The sequence below is a fragment of the Lytechinus variegatus genome, chromosome 1, assembly GCF_018143015.1.
Source record: "Lytechinus variegatus isolate NC3 chromosome 1, Lvar_3.0, whole genome shotgun sequence".
Taxonomy (NCBI): domain Eukaryota; kingdom Metazoa; phylum Echinodermata; class Echinoidea; order Temnopleuroida; family Toxopneustidae; genus Lytechinus; species Lytechinus variegatus.
Window position 1 is genome coordinate 20,331,414 of NC_054740.1, and position 24,644 is coordinate 20,356,057.

The 24,644-nt window shown below is 35.6% G+C and overlaps 1 protein-coding gene across 1 annotated transcript in view; it reads left to right on the forward strand.

Moving 5' to 3' along the window:
- Window positions 1-23,312, forward strand: part of LOC121408645 (proteasome maturation protein-like) — a 57,466-nt gene extending 34,154 nt beyond the window's left edge. The window contains exon 6 of the mRNA XM_041600182.1: window positions 21,963-23,312. Coding sequence (XP_041456116.1) covers window positions 21,963-22,030 — 68 coding nt within the window. The 3' untranslated portion in view covers window positions 22,031-23,312. The remainder of the gene's footprint in view (window positions 1-21,962) is intronic.
- The last annotated feature ends 1,332 nt before the right edge of the window (window positions 23,313-24,644 follow it).

Here is a 24,644-nt window from a genome sequence, read left to right on the forward strand (position 1 = left end):
GAGTCAACACGCTCAAACTTTGGGTGTGGTATTAAATTTATTTCAGTGATGGGGTCAGATGATTTTGAAAAAATTTAGGGGAGCCAACAAAATTATATGAAGCGATGAACAGAAAAGGAAAGGTGGTTAGTTGAGAAGAACGATTTGTAAAAAAAAAAGGAAAAAAAAGAAGAAATAAGTAGGGCAAGAAAAAAGAGAGGGAAGTTTGAAATAAAATTGAAAGAGAGAGGGATGATAGTCAAGAAACCAAGGGAGGATGGGATATAAGGGGGCAGGGACAGAATAGGATATGACAATTAAAGTTTGATTAAGAAAATTAACAGTGAGTTAGAGAAACATTGATAGTGTAATTCGTTTACAGGATTTCTAAATTGTGATAATTTGTTGGTGGTAAATTCTCCTGAAAAGAATAACTTCAAGAAAGTGTTGAATACTTTTGGCCTGCATAAAGCAATGATGGTGTGCAAGTAAGTGAGTTGTTCTTGTAAGATCCATGGTTTGATGGGGTCTTCCCATCTTGCTGTATTCTATGGGACGTGGCAGAGTAGATGTCACCCCTTTCCTCTTTCGATGTTAGCCATGACATCATGGAGGATTGTTGGCTGAAATCGTGACAATGCTCTGGCTCACTTTCCCCTCCCATTTCCTGCGGGTCAAGCGTACTACGACGCACACTTGACCTCCCCGCTGACAACTAATTAGTCGGACCTTTGGTTGTGGAATAAACAATTAGTGTAGATGTAGTTGATTTTGAAGAGAGGATTCAGTGACGTGTATTTGGCTCTGAGTTGTAGAGCCAATCGGCAGCCTCAAAAACTTTGGGGGAATTATGATAGATATTTGTAGATAGCTACATACATTACGTGTAGGTAGGTTAGGGTTTCATTGAATGGCAAGAGAGTGAGGAAGAGAAATATAGAATAAAATGTAAAAAAGAATTATGACAAAAGTACACAAAAAAATAATTTGGCTATGCATTTCTCAACTTAATGATTAGTCACAAATGACAAGTTAGTTATCATGTAACAGGTGTTATTGATACCGAGCTACCCATGTGTATGAATATTCTCTGGAATGATAATGTCTCTGTTTTTCGAGCACTGCGTCTTGGCATTTCAAGTGCTCCCATTTCTGTTTTCTCCTCTTCCCTACCCAGTAGTATTACACACATAACTGTAGGCCAAACAGCATCGTCACATGCCAGTTACAATGACTTGCCCTACTGACTTGTTTCCTGTCTGTCACCTGAGTTTCCTGCCTATGACAACCACTGGGGGCGCTATTCATGCTGTTTCCGATAGTAGCCAAAGGCACTGCGCTGTTTAAAGTGCTACATGTTGAGGATGACTAGAATGGAGACTGAGATGTTTTTTTCATAGAGGGTTTCTAGAGAAAAAAAATGATCATGAAATATATTTTAGAATTATTGAAAGGTTTTTCTATAAAAAGGAGGAAATGGAATTTTAGGAAGTGAGTGGGCTTTTTAGGAATGGAAGGGAAACACAAAGTTGGACTAAAGGTAGAGATTGGGATAGCCCTGCAAGACCCAGTCATACACTCAATAGATTAAAATCAAACTCAAATTGGGGTTAATCTAAATTTGTGTACCGGCAATTAAGTGATATACATTTTAGATCCTTACAATTTGAGAGTTTGTTTTGAAGCTATTGCATCTCTTTGTGAGACTGAACCATAATATAATACCCCTTTCATAAACCCAATTATGCAGCTAATAGCAGCATAATTTGTTCGTAAAATTGGAGGAGGACAAGAGTTATCCGCATTATTTTGATGCTGCTATTATCCGCATAATAGCAGCATCGGGACAAGATTTTGAGTTTATGAACGCATTTCCAAATAATGCGGATAATTGCCTTGGTGCGGTCACAAGGTCACCCTTTTCCAACACAACCGCATCGGAGGGGGCATGTCCAGTTGTCATGACGATTATCCGCCTTTTTCAGGATGAGCGCTCGTAAAAATAATGCGGCTTATTTTCGGAGTTTGTGAACGCAATTTTTATTGAATTATCCGCATTACTCTTAGGCGGCTAATTGGAGGATAGGTTTATGAAAAGGGTATTAGGTGTAGGGGTCAGCATGTAGCAAGCACATGTCTTTTGATACATTAATCACTAATCAGCATTTACTGCACTCCAGCCTGGTGAAGTAAGTCAGTACTTGGTGGTGAGATTCATGGAGAAAAGTACTCAGTTTCAGGCTTGAAATATTCTTGATCATTCAGAAATGGAAAAAGACATGGAAAACACAATAGATGAACAGCAGTTAATATTGATTTACAAATCCCAAAAGAAAGAAACAAGTGCTGTAGTTATAGCTTTAATATGCGATCTTCCCAAACACTGAAGAAGCAGTATTCATGATAGCTTGCCAATATAGTGTACTTTGTTGCTCCGATTTGTACTTTCCATTATCCATTTGGGATTGGCCAATCTTCCTGATTCTCTGCCACACCAAAAGAATCCAACTTAGGATGAGTAATTCTAGGTTCCGTTTCATCCCATGGTCATCCTTTCTTTCTCATTTCATTGTTCTGCTATCAAACTCAATTAAAGTGAATCCTAGCCAGGTCTGACTGGCAGATCAGACTGGGGAGCATTCCATGAAACAAGTTATTCCTGACAAGTGTTACAAGCTACTGAAATCCTTGCATCTGATTGGATGAGAGCAAAATCAGTCACTTAAAAATCACAGACTATTGTTTGATGCAACACACTCCCTGAGTGAATCGAAACAGGTGTCTGAAGGGGACAGCAGACTTCATCACTTTAGCGTACCATGACACATCCCTGGGAGTTTATATACTCTCATACATCAAGAAATTCACCAGATGGAGATGATTTCTCCTTCAACAATTTAAGGTTTATTAATTACTCTTTTAATATTGATGATGTAATGTTACATCAATGTCTATCTTCAGGCAGTGCCATAGTCATCCATTTCTCGGATTTGTGATCTACATGGTGATGTGATGTTTATAGTGCAGTGGGCATGATTTGCTATAATTTCTTAGATGGCTTTGTCTTACCCAGTGATGCTCAGCAATTGTAATTTGGGAATGTTCTAGAAACGGTTAAATATCTTCTGTTGCTTATATTTTTGTTTTTCAATTATTCATTTAGATATGACAGTGCAAACTGAAATTATATCAAGACTTGTATCAAAACTTTCCAGACTTCCCAACCAATCCTTATATCAAGGCTCCACATTAACTTTTTTTGGTGGTGGCCCATTCGGGCCACCAAAACCTTCAAATAATTTTTTTTGGTGGCCCACTAATAAAGTTTGGTGGCCCGAAAAATATAAAGAAAAACATTAATTAAAAATGAATAAAACAAACTGAAATATTCTGCAATCACTAACACGTACCACTATTCTTTGTACATCTTGTATATAAATCGTGCTTGCTGTTATTTTACTTTGCATAAAACAAAAGAAAAAATGAAGAAAGAAAAAAACAAAGAACAGGTCATAAAAAAAAAATTTGAAAAAACAAAAGAAAATTTAAGAAAAATAAATAAAACAAAATTATCAAAAAATGGGGAAAATTATTATTATTTAGTAGAAACATGTTCTTTAATCAGGTATTTTCAATGGGAAGGGGTATAAATGGTTTAATCACTGAAAAAAAATGAAAGAAAAAAATAAAATGGCAAAAGTTATCTGGAAAAAACAGTGAGACAATTCCTTCCCTATATTTGACAAAATGATGGAAAAAAAATCACATGTCATATCAATGAAATGCCTTCCCAAAGTATTTACTTCCTTAAGAGTGGTTTAAGAAGTCATTTGTAAACAAGAAAGAAAGAGCGGCCTATTTATTTTTGGCTCAAAGAGACACAGCTTCAAAATAAACCAAATATCAACATACATACAAATGCACATATGGGACTGTGATGTACTCACCTATGTGTATTAATGCATTTGGAAATCGGTCTTTTTGAGTGAAAAGAGAGGTCATAATTCCTCCTTTTAACGCTTGCAATTAATCAGGTTTCAGTAATATGGACTGTAGAAGGGCATTTCATTGGTGTAAAATGTGACTTTGACGTAGATTTCCAAAGTTCTGGGGAAGATTTCTTAGCAGTAACATTTCGTATCGCAGCTCCCTGGGTCTGAATAGTCTGCTCGTGCACAGCTAGATGCATTGGTTTCATATGCATGCAAAGCTCAGCCAGACAGCCGGCGCGGCCGGCTGAATAATAGTTACTGTATGCTAGCGGTAGGCCTACATACTGTCATGACTATGCACTCTTTGTGTGTGTGTATTTGTGTGTAGATTAACAAAAAAGGCGCATGACGAATTGGCTTGCAATTTTAACTGTAGAAGGTTGATAAATGCATGCAAAGTCGGGAGGAAAAATTGCGCTACTTTGAAAATTATTGGTTGCCCGATTCGGGCCACCAAAACTTAACATTTTTTCAATAATGGTTGCCCGAGATGAATTTTTGGTGGCCCCGGGCCACCGGGCCACCGCTAATGTCGAGCCTTGCTTATATGGAGAAAAATCAAATTTGGAGAAAAGAATCTGACTTGGCCATTTAAAGCTCTTGTTTCAATCTAATGAATTTTCATATTTATTCTTGATTAAAAAAACAGTCCATCTATTCTGTCATATTGAGAGCTTGTCGATTAGTATGGCTATTAAAGGTAACTGCTATTTTTGGTAAGGATATCAAAATGAGTTCGTACATAATCCAATGAAATGACCACCAAAGTGTCTGTATAAATAAACGTATGTGCCAAAAGATTTTGGAAGAAATTGTGTAATTGCAGAGAAATCAGCAAATAAGCACAGGATTCTGGTAGAGCGTCGGGCCCGACATTCAAAACAATAATTATACACTGTCCCACGTGCACTTATCTGTGTTGGGGATCTTTAGTCTGAACATTTTTCAGCGTAGATTTCAAGATTTCACAAAGTTCAGTTTATGTAACTGTACCAGATCTAGATCCTCGATGATATACTGACAATTAAGCCTTGTTTTACAGACTTTCTCATGAAATCAGTGTTTACTGCTACTACTTGAATTTCTCTTTAAGGTTGGTCTGCTAGTACCACCATTTTCATGGAGATGCAAACATTCACTTCCCTGTAAGAACAGTCAAAGGCATCTGTAGTTCTTAACATTATCTTCCAGACAAGATGCAAAGCATATTTTCTATTGTCTATTGAAATGTCAAGTCTCCTATTAAGGTTTCTCTGAATATAATTGAAAAAGTTCATCTGATTGGATCTGATGAGATGAGAAATTATTTCTTTCACAATCATGATTTTCCCCCTCCTTTTGGTAAGCTTCTTTTTCGAGGCTGCAAGCTTCTTTCATTAAGGAACCTGTTAAAGTATGTCTTGCAAAGAAGCTCTCTCAAGCTTTCTCTTGTGAGGCTACATACAAGCTGTTCTCTTTAAGGAGCCTGATAAATTTTTGTTAAGTATGTCTTCCAAACAAGCTGTAAATTTCAAGGGCCATAAGACCCCATTTCCTTCCCAACTTGAGGGTACTTTGCATCATATTACTGTGTGATGTCATATAACTTTCATCCCTAAATAAGTTGTCAACTCTTTTGAAATGCATCTGATTATGAATCTTGGTTGCTATTGGTAACCTGTTCTAGAAGGTCTAGGAGTGTTATGAGTCCATGATATGACTCCCACACCCGTCAACCTTGGGGCAGATGTAGAGCAGAAAGCAGAAAGACTGTTTCCTGATACATATCGTCTGACTATAGAGGGCGTAATTCCTGTCTGACGGCAACATTCTCGTTCCTTCCTAGTCTCATTCCGGTACCTTACAGCCATGATAATTCATGTCTTCCATGATTCTTTAAAAACATTTCTAGGGTTTTCATTGACGTCCTGAATAGGCATATATGAGTTTTATTGAAGGATGAATGCAACTTGCTTGGATGACTTGCCAACTTTTTTTTTAGCTATTACAAAATATGTTTTCATTTTGTTGTTGTCAAATAAAGTTTCTTTTTGCCTGGTGATTCTATCAAGAATTGGTGATAAGGAAGCTAACACAAACCAATATGTGTTAGTGGTAGGGTATGACATAATGTTCAGAATACACTGCTTCCTTTGGTTTGTAATTGCCTCTCATATATTGATATAGATCCAGTTGATTAAGCTAATAATTCAATGGTTTACTCAACCATGATCAGAGACATGCTTGGGACAAAATAATATATAACTCATCTAAGGTCTTGGTTTCAAGTTTTGCCATTTTTTATGTATTTTCATTGATTTTAAAAAGAATTGGGACAAACTGTTGTTATTGCCAAATGTCAGAATGTTACCTGTGATGAGGGGGGTAAGGAGGAAGGGGGTAATTGGGGTAAGAAGAGAAAGGGGTCTTAATATTGATGATTCTATATAACAGGAACTGGATCTGGGTCACTTGTATCAGTCTCTATAAGGATATTGGTCATTTAGACCTGTTTTCACTGCCCGCTCTAAAATGGCTTGGGGGTTTCTATTTACAGGTAGGCCTACCTGACATTTTCTCTTGCAGTATATCTGTAATTCTTTTATTAGTCCTGTACTTCGTACTTCATCCTAAAAAAAATTAGTAATCTGACTTATTTTCATTGTTTGTGACTTCCTTTTGTTTTGTTTTGAATAAAGGTGATTAAAAAAAATCTATGAATAAAAAAATAATGATAATGGTGACCAGAAAATGTTTGTCTTTGAAATTTTGAACAGTCTTATGTAATCATTAGGCTTATATATAGTATTGAGTAATATCAAGTTTTCTATATACTACACTGAAATGGGAAATATTTCCTGTGGCGATATATCGCTGGCATTCATCCTAATCAGGCAAAAATAGATTTTTGAGATTTTTGCAGGAATTGATAATAAAAGTACTGTTCTATACATAAATTTCGAGGCAGAAATTTATTTTAGTTTGTGAGATATGTGGGAATTTTCACGGCAATACCATACATCTTGTTGATAAAATGCGCGTGTAGCCGTGTACTGTAGCAAAGCAAAAGCTATGTGCAGTCAGGCAAACTGTCGTATCGGCACTGCATTGACTTTGCGTGTGAAACAGTGATGCAACATTTTGAAAGTTTGTGGCATTGAAATCGCGGTCAGGGTTGTTGTATCCCCTTTGGCGTTTTTGTACAGGGAAAATCTTAACCGTTCGAATCGAAATTATAATCATGTAGCTCTTTTGCGATATTTTCTCTCATTCTTGGTTTTGTGTATAGAGATAGCAATGTCAAGCAATTATCTTGGTCTTTCCAGCCAAGTATTTTTCTAGCACTAACAAAAATTATGTTGTAAGGCTTGGGAAGAAGGTGTGGAAATTATATTACCCTTAAAAATCTATTTTCTCTAAAATGGGTTTGCACTGTCGTATGTGTGATACAGTGGTTCGCATGACCACCGACGATATGTGAGTATTGTTTCACAAAACTTCATGTAATTCTTGTAATATCCAAATGTCCAAATATTATAAACGCTGTGGTGTAGCATTTCTGACTCTCGCCTTGTAATCAGAGGGTCATGTGTTCGAATCCCACCATGGCCTAGCGTCCTCTGGCAAGGCGTTAATCCACACTTTGCCACTCTCCACCCAGGTGTTAAATGGGTACCCGGTAGGATGTGAAAGCCTATATGTAGTATGCCTAGCAATTGAGTCTTGGAACTCTTGTTGGAATGCTCCCCAGGGAGTGGAGAAAGTTCATACATTGTATGCGGGCATGTGAGGATCCGATGACAGGGGTAATAATATATCTGTAAAGCGCTTAGAGATGTCGTTCCAATGTGTTCAGCACTATGAAAATGCATATTATTATTATTAAATATCCTAATGATAGAGGAGTAATTGTAATACAAACCTAATGTGTATTTGTGTTTTATTAGGGTAGGCTTACTTGTTGTCATGATAGTTTTGTGAAAGTCTACCTCAGTCAATTCTTCATTCAACTTTTACCCACTATAATCCTGAACCAAGAAAAAAATGACTTAATGAATTAGATAGTATAGATCAAATCCTGTATGTCACCACTTTTAATCCTAAATTGGGTTGTTAAAACATGAATGCTGATAGACTCCTAGCAGTCAGGAGGGAATACATGTATAAGGATCTGATTTAAATTGACAGTAAAGAGCATGTGTAGAAAGATGACCCACTCCTTCCGATCCATGTAGTCTACCCATGATTGTATATAGGAAATAGGATTAGGTAGCGTATCTATTTTGGGTATGTCTTCTTGTGGAACATTGAAAGGAGGGGAACATGGGAAGGATCAATGGGATTTGACAATTTTCTTTCATTATTTTTCTCCCATTTTATTTTTGTTTCTGCTGCCCCCATGTAGTTAACTGTCATTCCCCCCTTTTTTCCCCTTTGCAAGTTACTGTTATTTTCTAATTGTATGTAATTATCTTCCATTATCTTACCATTCATGCTCATTTTGTTACCGACCATGTTCTTCATTACTTTTCTGTTTGCTTTATCATTTCACCATGTATCTGTGTCTATCCTTACCTTTTTTCTGCCATTTTATGTGTATTTTTTTCATCTTCCCCCTCCCCCTTTTTCATTTGCTTTCTTTTTCTTTGAATTTCTCAATCCACTTTTTCTTTCTCAGTGTCATGTCACACTCAAATGTAAAAAAATTAAACTAAAGCATTATGCTTTTGCATTTTACATGCTTGATTCTGTCAACCTTTGATATGTGATTCTCATTCTGTTTTACACAAAAGAACTTGCACTTGCATTGCCTTATTTCCTCGTCTTTCCCCTTCATCACAAACATTAAGCACCGAATTGGGAAAAGAATAGGCCTATTATTTATCCTTCCATTTATCCATTTTCTTTTGAGTGCATACATGGACAATGCAGACTGAATTCTGTAATTCCTTTGGCTATGTAAGGTATCATTTGGTTCCAGTGGGCAAAGGTTTTATCGATCACACCCTGTGGTTACAAATTTTTAAAAAGTAGGGTCCTATAGAGTGTATAAAGTTGAAAATATATCTATTGAAAGGAAATACTTTGAAAAAAAAGTATTTATTCAAAATTCTACAGATATTTTATGACGTATTTGATAAAAGGAATCCGCTCATTAGATACGTAACTGGTGGAGGGGGTGGCAGGATACAGATCCCTGTGAATCAGATATTGTTTACATTTCAGAGCAAATCCTTAATGTCTAAAGACCTGAATCTGTTTTATTTAGGATTTACCAAACCAATATGTACATGTAGGGTATTTCATAGGTAACAAGTAAATTTTACATGACTAATTTGTATCTGCAATTTTTTTTTTCACTATTATTCTTTTTTCAATCAACTCGTTGACATGAAATTATAGTTTCCCTTGAGACACATACAGCGCGTCCCAAAAAAAATGTCCCTCTGATATGCAACTTAATAATTTCCAAAAATTAAAATTATTCTCAATGAAATGTATGGATATAGGAAGCCCATCTCATGTTCTAACTTCTATAAAAATTCATTGATCTCGCTTCAGTAATTTTGAATACACAGCCTACTATAGGTGGTTTCAGACCGCCTCGAAGTTCGCCAGTTCCAGGTATTCTCTGATCGGGAAATTTACCCCGATCAGAAAATACCAGGTATTTTGGTAATGTGAAAGCAAACTACGCGTAATATCCCCGAAAGAAAATACCCGCTAAATAGCAGGTACTTGGCGAAATTACGAGAACTTTCGTGGGGATTTTTCCAAGGTCGCAGGTATTTAGGCGATGTGAAAGCAAATTACGGGAACTTTTAGCCCAGCGTGTCGTTGGGCGCGGCGGCGTGGGTGGCTGCTGGGCTAGTGATTTTGAATCTCGCGCCTTGCCTGCTTATCAGACCATACTGCGCATGCTCGTAACTTCGGGAACTTATCCCGAAGGATGTGTTTCGGGGCGGTCTGAATGCAGGAATAATTAACGGGTATTTTTTAGCCTTAAAAAGTTCTCGTAATTTAACGGGGATTCTTGTGATCGAGGCGGTTTGAAACCGCCTTATGTAACAGTGGTGCTTTTCAGCCCATTCCAAGTTTGTATGCATGCAACACTGCTTTGTGTTCTGCACTTTCTTGCATATCAACCCCCTTTGACCATTCTGACCAAGGAGATATCACCTCTATCTCCTTGTTCTGACCAAGGAATTCCCTGATCTGACCAGGGAAATCTCCATGATCTAACCAGGCTCATCAAATCACAACCTTGAGCATGTTCAGAAGGGCAAAAACAGTATTTGACAGTTCATTTCATGTTTGATGACCGGGAGATGAACAATGATTGAGACAACGGGTCATGCATGTCTGTTTCATGCATAATCTCAAAATACTGCATTTTTGTTTTCATTACTTTTTTTAGTTAATTAACAACTGAGGTCAAGTTCAATAATTCAGTGTAACTTTTTAAAAGAAAAAAGTCAAAATTTTCTTTGGTATAGTTTCTTTTCGCAAAGGGTGATTAACTTGTGGATTCCCCCTTTTCAGCTTATTTTACTCATCCATCATTCACATTTTCTTTCAAGTTGGTGCACTGATTCCCTTTATCAATCATCAAACAAACTTAATTTTTTTATGTTTCTTGTCCTTCTGAACATGCTCAGGTTTATGATTTGATGAGCCTAGATATGATTAGGGAATTATCCCTGCTCAGATCCTGGATGTAAGAATCGGGGTTAACATGCCATAGACAATGAAGAAATGCATCAATGCTGCAAACTTGGAATGAGCTAAAATGCACCACTGTTACATAACAGAGTGTGTATTCAAAACCGCTGAAGCGCGACCAATGAAATTTTCATAGAAGTTAGAACATGAAATGAGCTTTCTACTCATGAACATTTATTTGAGAATCCTACCACATTTTAGAATTAATTCAGTCCTATGTCAGAGGGACATTTTTTTTGGGACGCGCTGTATAATAAAACTTAGCAATTTATCAGACGCTTGATTTCTATGATTGAGTGTATATTGTAGTCAGTGCAATCAATTGTGAAATTAATTTCAAATTCATTGCTAAGTTTTTTTTTATACTGTGCCTTGGTAGTTGAGAACAGTCTGTATATATACAGTGTGTTGATAGACTATGATGATGTGTGGGGAGTTGTGGTTTGTTTTAGTGAGAAACACGGTCTCCCATATCAGTTTTGAACTTGGCTGGTTCAATATTATCAGACCCTCTGTTAAATCATTCAACTTTCTTCCTCTTTCAAAACATCCATCTTTTTATAATGGTTGAACTTGTGCACTTTGCTTAATCCCCAAGCGATAATGATATGCAGATGCTTTTGTCATTAAAAGATTTATGGAAAGCGGTTGAGTGAAGGTTAACACAAAATGGTGTAAATCCTGATAAAAATATGAGTCTTGATCATGATAGGACACCTGTTTGGGTTAGGCTTGGGGTGGGGCAATGGGCAAAATATAGGGATACAAGATTTGAATAAAAATATCAAATTCATTGTTAAAAATAGTATTATACCATTCAAATTTGAGAATTTACAAGGAAATAAATTGACAAGAAAGGTTGAATGGTAGTTTGAAAGCATTCTAGCCTAGATGTTTAAGAGAGAAAAACAAAATTTGTTTGAAAATAAGATTCATGAAAATAATGTATTCATGGTTTATTTATTCATTAAACAATACACATTTGGCAGCCAATGGCTGAAAAAAAAATTGCTGGCCCTTGCTCCTGTATATCTTGTGTTATTTGTTAAAGACTCCCATTCTGTTTCCTCCTTTATTTCATATCATATATTTTGGCCTATCCTATATGCCAGGCAGGAAGTAACATTTTAAACAATTATATAGCTTGGTTTGAGGTTAGAATACAAATGTTATACTTGCTGTATCATCTTCATCCAAGTAAATGCAGAATCATGTAATAGAGGAAGAGATGTAATTGACTGGTGCTAATAAGCCAACTCCCAGTTTGAGATTAATAATGTTAGGTTTGTATGTAGGAGGCAATGTGATGATTGCTAAGACTTCACCAATCAAAGGGTACCAGTCTCCAATGACTTAAGGATTTTGCTAACTGAATATTTTATGTGTAGGCCTATATTAAACATTTTTTTTAATATCTATTTTATTTTATTTTATTTTACAATATCAATGTTGATATGTTGACATTTCTTTTCTTTTTTTATGTTATTCTTATTTTTTTATTAATCAATTATTTTGATTATTTAATTTATTTATCATCATTATTTTTGTGGGGGCAGTACAATTACACTTATCTTAGTGAAATGATTGGCCAATTGCACAAAGGTTTTTGTTTTCAATGCAACTTTGAAATTGAATAAAATATAGAAATAAACATTTTAGATTGATTTATTGATGAAAATGAGGTTGAATATGACTTTCTGAGCTACGTTTAACTGATAATACTAGCTGGATTTATATAGCTGTCTTTGCTAGAGGATACAAAGTGCATTAGTTTTGTTCAATAATAAGACCCATATAATAACTTGACCAAAGTATGTACAACAGGAGAAAGTTAGGCCTATTATAAAAGCATGGACCAAGGTCCATGGTAAAAGCAAAGAGTTACTATAGAAGCAAATGACACCAGGCAGACAGATTCAAATGTTACTTTTATTTCTTTATGCTATTCTTATTCTATTCACTTTGTAATGTGAAGCATGTGGCCTGTAATTTGTCTGGGATTCTGCACAAGGACATATTTATTAACTTATTTGAAGTTTATTTCATCCATTTTTGGTTTATTGAGCCCAGAGAGGAATTTGGTGTGGGAGGGGTGGAGGCACAGATGTTACCCCCCCCCTGTGATACAACTCTTGGGTGTAAACATAAATAATTTATATTTGAAAACTGATTTTTTTTTTTTTTTGGGGGGGGTTACTTACTGGATGTGGATTGCCATTACAGGCATACTTAATTTACAATAACTGTATCTTTTATATTTAAGTGGTCTGGGCTGTATGTATTTCTGTTTTTCCTCTTGAAATGAGTCTTTTTATTGTTGTTCATGAAGAGAAATTGATATGCAGTAATGAATATTCAGCACTCCTTGTTACAGATTTTATGAACCATACTTTGAATGATGAAGTACTGTAGTCCATGCTGTAGAAATAGGTGTGGTGATGTAGGTCTACATATGGTATAGGTGAAAACAACTAAAATTTTGATTTATGGCATTTATGGCAGCTAAGAAAAAGCTCTAATTTAGAGTTATTACATAAATAGCAACCTTCTTTTGATTATAATGAGTTCTTTATAGAAATTAGTCTGTTTTCAGGTAATAAGAGGTGCCCATCATTGTCATAAATCTAAAATAAGCCTTTTCTGAGATCTCCTGAAAAGTGTTGAATTTTTATACCAGGTTTTAACAGCCCACCAGTAGTATTCCTCTCACTTCCAAGTTCTAGTGATATTGAGATTATTATTGCTACCACTAAATCATGATTTGATTCCTAAAAGCTCCTAATTTAAATTGATTTTATTGGCGCTAAAGGAGAGGGCAGGACCATTTTCTTAACAGTCTGCAGGACTAAATATGTCAGTGAGGTATTTGTCTTAATTGAGGACCTTGAAACCAATTTCCACCATGTCAGAATGAGAGAACATATTCAGGTCCCACCCTTGTAATATAAAGGCAGTTTGTTCTAGAATGTGGGCCCAATTTGAAGGAAACTCCATAATGTCTAAGTTGATAACTTTGAAAATCCCTGGATGTGTGTCTCCCAGTGGACATCATCTTCAAGGTTGAACTGCCTTCTCTAGGAGTGAATCTTGTGCACTTTTTACTTTGGAAGAAACCTATCTGTATCCTATTGTTTATGTCAAGTTTGGATTAGGTGGGTGGGGTGGGGGAGGAGAGCACTTAACTTTATAAAGTTGAGTGCTCCCCCCCCACATACAAAATTGATATAAACACTAGGATACAGACATGAGTGACTACAGTACAAGTACGTGTTTTAAAAGCACCCAAAAAAGCATTTTATCATTGATGAAATACACCCTATAGGCGATGCTGCACCAGCCCCGAGTTTGCTCTCTAGATTCAAGAAACCCCATCTCCACCATCGCAAGAAGGGCGATGCCTGCTCTAGTGAGGCATCGATGCATTATGGTCTGACGTTGTGAATAAATAATCCCGAGTGCGTCTGCACCTGCGAATTTGCAAGATAATTCTTAAAATAGCGCGATATTTATTTTGCAAATGATCCCAAGTTGACTTGGGATTGCAATCTTGAGATTAATCCTATAAACTAGCGCGATAATTGCGTCTCCATTACAATTAATCTCAAGATTGTTCAGATCAGGATAATTTGCCGGATCAGAAATAGTACGCTAATTTGAAAACTCGGGCTGGTGCAGACGGCCCTTATGAATGTATTTGTGTTTCCACATGTTTGCTTGCAAATTGGACCCCGTTCTCATTACAGTCCTGAAACTAGTTTAATATGCAACATGAACGCTAAAAGCAGTCTTGGAAAAGATCTTCCAGTCCGTTTTGGAAAACCGCCTCGTATTGTAGTTTTCAAGATCACTTTGCCTCGTTAAACGACACAACTATTCTTCAGGAAGCGATGATGAAACATGTTGTGACAATTACACCGCTTTTAATTACATTAATTTTCACTTTGATTTCCAGAAACGTACCTTTTTCAGATTTTGATGTTTTTGGCACCCTTAATGCATCATTTGCACATCACAACTGAACCTAAAAATACTCCCTTTTCTCCTTTGATGCAAAGAAAGCCTTTAGAATGCTATTGACCTATTGGCAAAACTTGTTTTTGATCTGACTGCTCTTAGTTTTGTGCAATGAATATCAAGTTGTGCCTCCTATCCAAGTTAGATAGTTCCATTACTCACGTTTGTATATAAACAGAAGATAAAAACCATATCAGTATCAAAGATGGTATTGACAGAGACCATATCATGGAGATCACTTCACATATGACAATACTGAGTGCAGGCCTACCTTCCAAAAGAGCAAATTAAATGTTTCTCCATTTTTACAAAATGGAAAGTAAGATGTCAAGAGGAAGCCTAACAGCTCATGTATGAAAAAAGAAACCACTCCATAATTGTACTTTCCTAGTCTATTAATACCTCAGTCACATTTACTCTATGATGGCTGTATGGCTAGTCAAAAAAATAGCCATTTTAACATTTGATTAACAGCTACATAATACTGGTTTGAATAAAAATGAATAAAACGGCTATTTTCTACTTGTCGTACGGCCGCCGTAGAGCAAATGTGACTGAGGTATTAGGCTATTAATGCTCTTGAATAATTTAAGCTGCATTGGTTTTAAATACTAGAAGTCCATAGTATGTATCATATGTGAATGAAGCTCAAAACAGTCTTTAAAATGGTGTTCTTTGCCCCAACAGCATACTGGAGTCTGCAGCCATTTAGGATAGACAGTTCGTTTAGTTTTCATTGATTTGTGACAATTTTTAGATGAGATCGTGCGAGAGATTAAAAGTGAAGTGTCATACTTTGAACAGAAGAAAAAGTTCAGAGTGCAGCTATCCATGTAGGCAACTGTAGATGAATTTGACTTCGAGTACTGTTACTAAACAGGGGGCGGGGCTCCAAAGGAGAAAAAAAAATCACTCTCAATTTAGTATGCAACAAGACAGATGTGTTGCTATGTCAGTACCTTTTTTTATATCTTGTTAGGCATACATACTGGGAGTCTGCAATTGAAAAAATCATAAAGATGGCACCCAAATTGAATGGTCTGTAGGCTTTGTTCTATGGACCTTATTACAGTTTAGCTAGAACTCAAGCACATTTTGAAAGGTATATGGATGTGCATCCCATAAACAAAAAGGTTTCCAATCCTCAGTATCAGTGCAGTAGAGAGGAATATGACAATGGTATCAAAAAAGTAGATATGGTCTTTGAGAGAGAAGATTGGAGACCACCCAAAGATGTAGAAACATTTGAATCTTCTCCGCATCATCCTTTCTTCCATGTTTCCAGGCAGAGATAGTGACTTCCTAGAGATCATGTCGAGTCCTAAATTACCCCAAATCAAGATCAGATGTTGCCATTATTGGCAGCCTTCCTTTTCATGTTGTTTCAACCCAATAGAAATGGACAGAAATTGGCTGGATTCAATGCCCCAGCGCTGAGAGAGTCGCTACATATGCTCTAACAATGTAATACACAATCCAAGGATTTATAATATGAGAGCCAGAAGGACATTATCGCCATGTTGAATGATATAGGTTGGGGCCTTTTGCCACTGATCAACTGATTCATCATGTTTAGGTGCAGCCTCTCATTCTTGGTTCTGCTCACTTACATTTTGTTTACGCTTTTGATTTTTCTGCACCACTGTGAAATTACGATAGCACTGCTTTTGTAGTTCTATCTTATTCTTTCTTATCTTAACACCGCATCAGTTTGTCGTTTTACATTTAAATAAAGCTGGACCTACTTTTACCATCTATCATGGGAATTTGTGCTAAAGGGGCAGTCTGTCTGCTCTTGTGTTGTTATTTCTTTATTTGTAGCCATGCATTTGTTTGCAACATTTTTTTCTTTCTTGAACTGTTTTTATAGTGCAGACATGTCATTTAAATAGCTATTTTTAGCTCATTTTTTATGGACCCCATGGAGCATAAATCTTGCAGTAGCCCGCCTTGAAAGCACTTTCCACTCCCAAATTGATATCATGGTTTATCTGTTGATGGTGTGTTCATAACTGAAATCATCTATAGATGCAATCTAGAATAATACACCTGTTAGTGTCTTGAATGATGCTTTGTTCTAGATCTATGGATTCGTATGAATTGTTTTATTCTCCTTCATTTTGATACTGACTAAAGAGGGTGATGTTGTTTGTTTTCAAGAAAAAAGGTTGTTTGTTAATTTTTTTTCATCACAGTCCTATATTCTCTATTGTAGTGGGCTGTATCTTGGGCTTAACCCAATCTTTCACGGGCAACAAAATAATATGATTTCATGTTGAGGGATCATGGTGTAGTGGTTACAACTCTCTTTCAACCAGGGGGTCAAGTTCTTAATATTCATTCTTTTGACCAGAACGTATTTTAGTGATACCTGGTGATTTACAATTTCCTGAGATCGGATTTATAATAGACAAGGTGAAATCATGAACTTGTGGGGCAGGCTGAATTGAGCATTGTATACAAGAATGAATTGTTTACATCTCATCTTTTAGTTTTCTCCTTTATATTTTGGGGAAAGAGCAACTTTATCAAAACAGGATTCACCTTAAAATTTACAACTCCCATGCACTGAGTGAGTGGAAGAGAGGAAGTTGGTTAGACATGACTGGGAGTGGATAGCCTCTTCACTCCAAACTCCTGTTATCTTTTTTTCTATTAACCAATTGTTTATCATCAGGTATTGAGTATAGTAAAAAGTATCAATGAATTATCAACCTGTTTAATGATATACATCAACATTAAAAGTTAGATTCCATGATATCCGACAGGCAAAGTGCATTGGATGTTGGTTTTACAACCCACAGATGATTATGCCACTATGGAGTCTTGTATCATGAGACTAGTATTAGGAGAGCATCCAGGGGTGCATAGAAGTGGGCGGAGACTGGAGAGGGGGTTCATCTCAAAGCTTGAGCTCATCCCCTCTTTGAACTCCAACACTCTTGATGCACCCCCTCTCTCTCCTTGACCTTCACATTACCCCCTTCTCTATGATTTGAGGAGACAAGGCAATATGATAAAATATATCCCCCTGCTAGTCTTTTGGATGAAGGAAGAGATGAGATATGATAAAATATTTCCCCCCTCCTCTATGATCTGGAAAGACAGAGAGATATATAATGGAATATTCCCCTTCTCTTTGGATGAGGAAGACATGAGATACAATAAAATATTTCCCCTTCTCTATGAAGGGAGGGGGCAAGGAGGCAAAATATTTCCCCTCTCTTTTCTCTTTTGGAGGAATACATGATGTATCATGAAATACCAGGAAATATCTTGATACGAGATTAGCCTTTTGGAACACAGACTCTGCAAACAGGCAGACTGATCAAGAGGGCATATTGGGACTAGAGTGCATAATAATACTAAGAGACCCAACATTGTCAATTTTCATTTGTTGCACTTTAATTCACATAGTTTTTCTAAGGAAGGAACATTGTGTAGTTGATAACATGGGCTTGAAATTTACCTCAACATAAGTTTTGGCCCAAGGCTTTGATTTGGAAACCATATACAATCGGGTGATTTTTATTCTTTTATTTTTTATTTTTGCATGAAAGAGAGAAAGACTTCAATTCTGTACATCCTCTTTTCAAGTAAATCGGACAATATTTACTGTTCAGTTGTTCACTGTTTCCATTTATACCTCATTCAATGTCATAGATCTTATCACTTCTTGCAATACTTCATACCATTCTGTCAATGTGTGATTTTATTGGCACTTGTACATTTCAATTTTTGCTGAACATTCAAACTTTCAATTGTGCTTGTTGTCTCATGTGACATTTCATGTTTGCACACACAGTGTGGACCACATGATCCTGGGAAACCTGTAATCTTGTCACATACTGCTCTTGTAAACCAGAGAATTGATCTATTCCGTATGTGTCATGTGACTTGTATTTCCTTTCTAATCCTTCATATCTTGTTCCTCTCTACACTCACCTGTCTTTGGCAAGACCTGCCTCATTTAATCTGGGATTTACTTCCAATTATGGTGATGATTAATATGAACATGGTGCAAAAATTAGCCTTAACAAATCTATCACTTTCACCTGGGCTTTTATGTGATATGTGTTTCGTCAATAGGTCCATGCTTTCGTAGAAAGGTTCTAGGATCCTAAAATTGTTATAGTTCAAGACTGTTTAGATCTCGAGACCTAGCAGGTCATGAAGTTACTGCTACATCCATAATTCATGATGTCTGTAATAGAATTGATATCTTTTATTGCATTTTACTCTATTTTCATCAGGGCTTTTCTTTGAAAAGAAGAACTTTATCTTCAGCAATAAAATTGTGGGTAATCACTTCTCTATCATATTACTGCAGCATTATTGCTAATTCATATTTAGCTGTACTTTGTTACTTTCCTCGAATAATAAATCTTCTTAATAGTTTTCCTCTTTGATTTAACAATGTGCTTTATTCACATTAATCTCATTGGAAAGCTGTAACACTGGGGGCCGTTTCATAAAGCTGTTCGTATGAGTTAAGAGCAACTTTAAGAACAATTGGTGAACCTTTCTTACGCGATAAATCATAGCCATTGAACATTTTGGTGTATACCATTCACCACAAGAAAGGATGACCAGTCATTCTTAAAGTCACTCTTGACTTACGAACAGCTTTATGAAAAAACCACCTCTATACTTCAGAAAGCGCATGTCAACATACGAATAACAAGCTGTTTGTCATTAATTCAATTCCATTCCAAGAATTTCCATTTGTTAACAACACAAAATGAAATCTTGATATTAAAGAATGTATTCTTGCTGTGGAATTGAATTGTCATAATTCTTGATATACAAAATAATATGAAATTATAAAACTTAATCGCCCTCAAAATTCTAGTTTCTCCCTTTCACCAATAGTAATTATTTCTTTATTATAATAATATATTATTATAGAGTGAGTGAAACTTTCTTGGGAACCAGGACCCATGGCATTGTTCTTTTTCTTTGTGTTTTGTTATTATTTCATGGAGCCTTGTCATTGTCCATATCTCATTCTTTCTTGAATAAGTCATTTCCATCTTGTTACCTGTGAATCAAAATAAGATGTGAATTTCTGCAAGTAATGGGAAGCTCCTATCTGACAATCTCAGTCCTGAAGCTTGGAGAGATGGTTTCTTTGAGCAGGCCTTGAGGAAGTCCTTACATAGAGCATGGATCCTACTAGAGATCTTTGAGATCCTTCAGGAAGATTGAGGTGCAGGAAACCTGTGAAGTTGATCGACATTGGAAATCAACTATTTCCCCAAGACACTTCTCTGATAGGATACAAGATGGATTGATTCAGCATGACAAAGCTGAATTGTTTTCAAGTGTTATCACCTGTTCTTTGTATGAATCTATGCCTGTCCCCTCACAAGGCTTGTTCACATTGACCATTTACAAACATTGTTTGATGCCGTCAAAGTATGTGATTAGAATAACTTGGTGGAGAATGGGAACAGTTTGATTGACCACGGAGAGGTTTTGACATTGATTGATACAATATGATTTTAAGTAAACTATTTTAGGAAAGCGACACATTAATAAGGGAGATTGGAAGTCTTTCATTAATCAAGTATGTGTCTTATATGTTATAATGCAGTCAAGGGATTTCCACAAGTTATTTATATATCATAATAACATCAGCAAATCTGCTGTGAGCAGTTCAAGATGTCTGCCACTTAGATTGGATGAGTGAAGTTTTTATTTTTAGGTATCCTGCTGTTTCAAATTTAATCTAGTATTCTGAGCATTCATTTGATTCAGATTTGATTTTCTTTCCCTCAAAGCCATTGTCTTTTTCAGAAGTATAATTTCTGAGTAATTTTCATAAGAATCAATCACTTGTACTGGACGTAAAAAAAATATTTATTAGCCATTGATAATGGATATGAACACAAAGAGGTGCACAAAGTTATGATATGGTGGTGTCACTGGTGTAAAAGTGAAAATGTAAAAGAAAAATCAAACAATATTTGTTTTCCATGCAGTTTTATATTCTGTTAAAGAGTTAATGAATTTATTTGCTACAAGAGAATATCAGGAGGGAAAAGGGGAATTCCATGAAAAACACTGAAAATGTAGCATGTGTTACTCCACGATTCAGGCAGAGCAGACTCTTTGCCATTTCTACCCTGAACTGCATTGACCCAAAGATGGCGCTGTTTTCCTTTACAGCCCCCACCTTCAAAGTGCACACACCTTTACAGGAAAATGAGTCAGTTGAATAACAGTGTATGAATATTTGTTTAATCTACTTTTTTCTCCTCCTCCTACCCTCCCATCTGTTTCCTGTAATGATTCACTTGACTTTGATAACATTGACATTGCGCTACCCCATGGTGCATGCATAATGTATCATATTTACATTGCACCGTCTGACACATGGCATCACTCTCTCTCTACATCTATGCCTTTTATCTTCTCCATATTCATTTCCCCCTTTTATGGTCCTTTTGACCTCTTTTGGTTTCCTTTATTTTACTCAATATTCTTTGCTTATTTTCTTTTTCAATGTGTTTTCCAAATTTTGCATCTATAATTTAATCTTAAAGCTTGAGTATAGTTTTGGTAAATCCACCAAAATGCACCTATCACTATTCCAATTCATTGCTAGCTGATATGAATGGATATGCCCTATAATAGTTATGATGTGGAGGATATGAAATGAAAATGTGTTTTACAGGATAAATTTTGCGATTTTACATGGAAATTTAACTTGATCGGGTCACCCGATCAAATTAAAATATCTGTGGGTTTTTGCCTTTCAATTAAATCCTATTCCAAATCAATGGGCTGAAACTTTCAAGATATGTTCTTTGTCTGGAACTTTTGGATATCTAATCACTAAATTTATAAGATAAGTGCTTGAATGCCCATTTTTTAAATTTAAAACAAGCATCGCCGAGAGAGGACGCTATATATCCAAGATTTGAATATTTGAAATTTTCTCAGAGAAGAGCAGTTGGAAAAATATCTAACGGTCTCTACGCTTCAGTAAGACTGTCATATTAGATGATATTCGATTATCAATCACATTATTGACCCTTTACCAAAGCTATACACAGGCTTTAACTTTATAACTTGTAATAGGTAGCCAAGATGATTAAAGGGTGACAGGTTTTTTTTTATTGAAGTTTTAATGGGTTTCATATTTTGCTCTTTTGAGATGCATTATTATTTTATTTTGTAGTAATAGAATATTATTTAATAGCATATAAACACTCAACCTAAGACTAATCAAATATGTGTATTTGTTTCTTCTATTTATTCTCAATGCAGTACCTGAAAACAGCGAGATGATGGGTAACCCTCATGCGATGTATGAACGAAAGATGGGTATCCTTTGATGAACAGTGTATCAACACAAGATGTCTCACTTGTGATGCAATGGTAGAAGGCCCTGGCTGCCAGGCAGTGTTGTATTTAATGTTTATTTGTAAATGACATGTAAAAAACATGTAGACTGTAACAATAATGAGAAGATATTTGCTCATCTTTATGATTTCCAAAATCAATGAGATAGGCAAATCTAGAAAGCTTAGAGATAATTAATTAGCAATGTTTCATACTATAAATCAGATATCAGATTCATATGGCTACACTATATTACATGATGATTTTTTTTTTGTGCTCACAATCTTTGCTGTAGATAAAGCATATTTGTATGCATTTAGTTTAATGCTTGTGATGTGTTACATAATGTTAATTATACAATATCATTGTAATAAAAAAGCTCTTTTTGGTAGATTTCAGAGAACTAGAAACAAGAAATGTATGACTGGAAGATTCTTTTATGTTTTATATTTATCAGTTTTATCCAATTCATGTGTCATGAAATATGAAAAAAAGAAAACATAATACACATTAAACAATATCAAGTAAATATTGGACCTGAAAATTATGCTACTGACAAGATGTGATAAGGTGAAAAATTCTTAATTCACTGTGGGACACAAGTTATAAATCATAACTGATTTAGGCTCTAGATAGATTACTCTTACTATTAGATAATGATAAATTAGTGAATAATTTTGAAGTTGTCTAAGAATTGAGTTCGGTACTTGTTTGCAGATTTCATCATGATTCTATTTTGGCTACTCATTTATTTTCTAGACAATACTAATAGCATTGTTGGTAAAGATTTTAAATTTTCAATACCTTGTCATAAAGATGATTGTGATACTGTACGTCACTAATCTTTTTGATGAACTTGTGTTCAGTGAAGATCTATATTATCCAGTATAAAACTTGTTTCAATGTATTAAATTACTACTTATATTTCAGAAAAGATTCCATTGGTTGCAAGGACTATTTTTATCCAACTATTATATCATTTCTTTAATTTCAGTGGTTGCTTTTTATGGTATTATATTGCCACGTATTCATCAAGTTTTGTCCAACTGACTAAATTTCATCCACAGAGGGGGTACTTCTACTTTGTAACTCAAGTTGGAATGTTCTATTTATTCATGATCTCAATAATTGTTACTGGATGAGAACTTGAGAAGTTAAATACCTTTGGGCAATCAGTGAATTCCATGCATGTTACTGATGTTACTGATTTCTTTTTTTTTTCACTTTACACATTGTAAATAAAATAACCAACCAATAAAAAGATGTAAAATATGACATTGATGCTTTGATGCAATGTGATTTGTTGTGCAAGTCGTGCAGTGTGTTGATACTTTAACCAATGATCAAGAGTGTAGACTAAACTAAGCTACCATATTTTTAAATAAGTAAAAAGAAAGGTAATAAAATGACATTCTTTCACTTAAGAATCTTTGAGGCCCTGTTATGAGGTCTTTTTAAGACAGATTCAACAAAAACCTATATGTGATAATCATTTCAGTTAAGGAATAGAAGGGAGATGAATGTGTCAGAGAGGGGAGGGGGGCAGATAACGAGGAAGGAAGATGAGCATGAAAATGATGATGGCAGAGATAGTATAGGAAGGGACTAGGAGAGAAAACCGGTGGGTTATAGAATAGAGAGATAGGAAGGAAGATTAGGATGGAAGTGAGGAGGGTGATTTTTTTTTTCAAATATGAAAAAAAAAAGATGGAGAACAGATCATGCAACCAATTATATAGATGACTAGGGGAAAATGTAGAAGGGAAATAGACAATATGCTTCAAAATCATTTTATGACCAATCCCGATAAAATGATTTTATTAAATTTGATTCTTTTCATACGTAAGATTTGATATACACAAAAATAATTCACACCTCATTTCTACTTCATCATACTGCCTGAAAAAAAAGAACACGTGTATAAAAGCTGGAAAGTAGGCCTGGGGGCGTTTCATGAAAGGACTTGTCGAAAATTTTATCCGACAGTTACCATAGGAACAGTGCCTCTCGGCCAATCAGAATCAAGGAAAGATGTCAGATCTGTCAAGTTGTCGGATGAAAATATTGATGAAACGCTCCCCAGCAGTAAAAAAAAAGATGTGCTCCTGGGTAATTGATATAAAAATACGATGATCATGATTCCATCATTAGTAAGATAGGTCCGGCCAAGTTTTCACAGCAACCTTCACTCCATGTTCGCCAGGTCGAACTTTATTTTAGTATGCAATAGGGCCACAGACTTAGATAAAAGCTCAGATTCATCCATCAGTCATCTAACCGAACTTAACTTGAAAGTAACTGAAGGATTGTTTCAGAAGGAATACTGACACTTTCTCAGGGGGGGGGGGGATCCGTGGCATTCATGGCAAACTGCGTGGGTATTGGCTAACAAACACAAAAAGGGGAAAAAATCGTAAGCACTTCACCCTCAAAATTTAGTTTAAAAAGAGCACATAAGTGAAAGTTAAAAATACAAATTCTGTAAGGGGTTCGATAGTGAGCAGATTCTCAAAATGATAGATATCAGTAATTATCATCAGTAATTATCAAAAGGTTGTTTATCATAAATCAAAAAAGTAAACCTATCAAGAGTGAAAAGATATTGAG